Source organism: Lathyrus oleraceus, chromosome 2, assembly GCF_024323335.1.
Source record: "Lathyrus oleraceus cultivar Zhongwan6 chromosome 2, CAAS_Psat_ZW6_1.0, whole genome shotgun sequence".
Classification (NCBI taxonomy): Eukaryota; Viridiplantae; Streptophyta; class Magnoliopsida; order Fabales; family Fabaceae; genus Lathyrus; species Lathyrus oleraceus.
Window position 1 is genome coordinate 141,433,921 of NC_066580.1, and position 3,431 is coordinate 141,437,351.

Sequence of the window (3,431 nt, forward strand, 5' to 3'; positions counted from 1 at the left end):
GTGTTGAAGATGAGTCTTTTTATTGTGCTTGATGTCCAAAGTCTTCAGTCTTGAGGTCCTTCATGATGTCTTGAACTTGTGTTTGATTTGAAATCTAATGTGATGCAAGTACATATATCTAATCTTATCAAGTGATCAAGGGAATTATGATCACTTAACTGGATAGGGGAATCAGATAAAATGTGAAGTGATTAATTGATCAAAATTGACTTTGATCAATCAATCAGGACATGTATCAAGATATTAAGCAATTGGATTTTTAAATCTAAAATCACAAAGAAAATTAAGTATTAACAAACATGTTAATTTCTAAAATTTAATCTAGAATTAACTAATCAATTAAATGCTAAATCAACCTAATATTAACATAGATATTAGTTACTAAAAATCCAAGTATTAACATGCATATTGATTTCTAAAAGTCTAATGAAAATTAATCCTAAACTAAACTTAAACATGCATTAACTATTTTTATTTTTTATTTTAAAGTATTTTTCATGTCAAAATGAAACGTATTAAAATAGTATTAACATGAATTAATATGAAATAAAGTGTATGAAAATGTATTAAAGTGCATTAAAGTGTAAAAAAGTGTAGAAAAGATAATTAAAATCTATTCAATGAAAATTACTACTGCTGAGGGGTGGTGTACATGCCAGAAGGGAGTGTGAACTAAAAACAGAGGCGTTGGATGTAATAGATTGAGATCCAATACAAAGTGTAGTGGTTGTGTTCAGCAGGGAGGTGTGTAGAGCAAACAATGGTGTAAATAGAAAAACAATGGGCTTAGAGCATCTCTAAGGTCCAAACCGAAAATACAAGGGAGAAAAGAGAAAATACAACAACTTCACTTCTTCCTCACTTCCATGCTTGTCTTCTTCTTCCAAGCTTCCATCATTTTCCTCCACCACCGGAGGCGGCAAAGTTTTTTGGAACAGTCAAGTTGCAACATCAAAATGCTCCTCTGCATCTCCTTTTTCTATATCTCTCATCAATTCAATTCAATACTCAACCAATTTTCAGAATTGCATCAAGAAAGCGATGAACCCTAACCTCTAAAACAAAAATTAAATGACATAGGAGAATAATCAAGCAACCAAACCTTAGGGCTTTGATTCTCCAATGCAAAAGCTACATTGTGGTATCGAGATTCAAGCAAATGAAGGAGGTAACAAATTCGCCGACCTGCAAGGCAGAGATTTGTCTTGAAAATTATTGAAATCTGAAGATGATGAAGATGAAGAAAACTAGAGGTATGCTACTTTGAACCTTCAATCTTCTGCTTATGCACTGAACTTCTTCCTCTCAAGAGTTAATTTTGTAAAATTATGAACTGGATTATTGTTGTTGTTGTTGATTGTGAGTGTGAGAGTAGTTTATAATGTAGGAGGCTTAGCTCAAATGGTGACAAACTTCAATGTGAAGCTTGCTCCAATGGTGGTAGAGCTTATGTGAGGTGAAAGTGATGAATTAAAATAGTGAATTCTGAATATGCAGTGGAATTTTCAGAGAATGAATGATTCTGGTGATTCCTTTTTTTCCGATTGAAGAGTGTGGTGAGTTTATATATATGAATTTCCTAACTGTTTCGTAGTTTGACTTTGGTCAACCGTTTGACCAAAAAGTCATTAGTAGACCAAAAGTCAACTCTAGGTCAAAAGATGTAATTTTGTGTAGATTTTGATTTGACTCTTTTGTAATGAGATGTTTGAAGGTTTTGTGATGGAAATTGACCCTTGAATTGAATTGTATGTCTTGTACTTCAAGAAACTTATTTTTCCCTTCAAGTTTTCATTTTGAATATTTGAATTTGCCTCGAATATGACTTCGCATGAACCTTGGACCTAAATCTCTTGATCACTTGAATGAAGTACCATGCCATGGATCAAACAAATTGAAGCCCAAGTGTTTGCTCCCAATTTCGACGCCTAAAGTGGATTAAGGGAATTAATTAAGGAAATAAAGTTTCATGTGAAGAAATTGAATGTTTCAACAAAACTATACATTTGAAATTCCAGTCGAAGATACCTTGATGCAAAAGTAAAGATACTGCGTGGACTTAGAAATATTTCTAGCAGCTTGGAGATGTTTTCAACAGAAGCGTCACTGGTGATAGTTCAATAAAGGATTTGAATTCAAATGAGGGAGGAAATTCTTTGTTCTTATCCAACTGCTAAGGATATACGTGGGGCGTACTGGGCAATTACATACATGCAGAGCGCCACTTTGCTGCAGTCATTAGACAACAAATGGATGAGAGTAACTATGACATGGTCCAGATGTTGGCCCAAACTATGGGGATAATCCTTAATCCTCTAATTCAAAATACTACCCAGACAAGTTAACAAATGGTAGTGCAGATGACGCGCCTGGCGAACTTCTTTGGTGTGCTTCAGCCTCCCCAACATCCACAAAGAGAGTATATGGTATAAAACCAAGGGGTAGCCTTTGAGGAGGATCTTACCATTAATCAAGTTCAACAAAACCAAAGAGACACACCCGGGGCAAACATGGAAAACCTGGGAGGAGCGGTCAAACAACATAGGGTCGAACCCCCTAGAAACCAACTACGAGTCCCAATAGAGGAAGAACCAATAATAGCATTGGTAAATAGGAATCAGAATGCTGATAACATCGTACAACAAATGCGACACAATGATATGGCAGCAGATAATAATATGGCAGCCATGGTCGAAAGAATCATGGCTCGAAACAGAGTAAACTTTGGCCTGCGAAGGCCAAACTATATGTCACCTCTCTCAGAGTATATCCTCCAGTCGGACTTACCCCCTAGATGGAAGGTCCCTAAATTCACTAAGTTTTCTAGGGATACTACTGAATCCACTGTCGAACATGTGGCTAGGTATTTAATAGAGGCCGGAGAAATTTCGAACAACGAAAACCTTAGGATAAAGTACTTTCCAAGTTCTCTCACAATGAATGCCTTCACGTGGTTTACAACCTTGCCACAGAATTCGATCCACACTTGGACTCAGTTGGAAAGAATGTTCCATGAGCAGTTTTACATGGGGAAGACGAAGATTGGTCTAAAAGAGTTGGCTAGTATCAAGCGAAAGTTTACTGAAACAATTGATGACTATCTGAATAGATCCCACTTATTAAAGGCTAGATGTTTTACGCAAGTTCCAGAACATGATTTGGTCGAAATGGCTGCTGGAGGCCTTGATTATTCCATTAGGAAGAAATTGGACACCTAATACTTGAGGGATATGGCCCAATTGGCTGATAGGGTTCGACAACTAGAGAATTTGAAGGAAGAAAAAGTTAGATCAAATAGGAATAAAAGAGTAGTCTACATCGAATTTAATAAAGATAACGAAGGACCATATGATGAACCTTCGAGGTTCGACGAAAGAGAGGTCGACCTTGCTTAACTAAAACAATGCTCTCCATATTCCTGTAAGGTCTTA

General features: G+C 36.3%; 1 protein-coding gene across 1 annotated transcript; it reads left to right on the forward strand.

Moving 5' to 3' along the window:
• Positions 1 to 2,510: 2,510 nt before the first annotated feature.
• Positions 2,511 to 3,218, forward strand: LOC127122291 (uncharacterized). The gene has a single exon (XM_051052655.1). The coding sequence runs from the start codon at positions 2,511 to 2,513 to the stop codon at positions 3,216 to 3,218; it is 708 nt and encodes a 235-aa protein (XP_050908612.1).
• Positions 3,219 to 3,431: the final 213 nt, after the last annotated feature.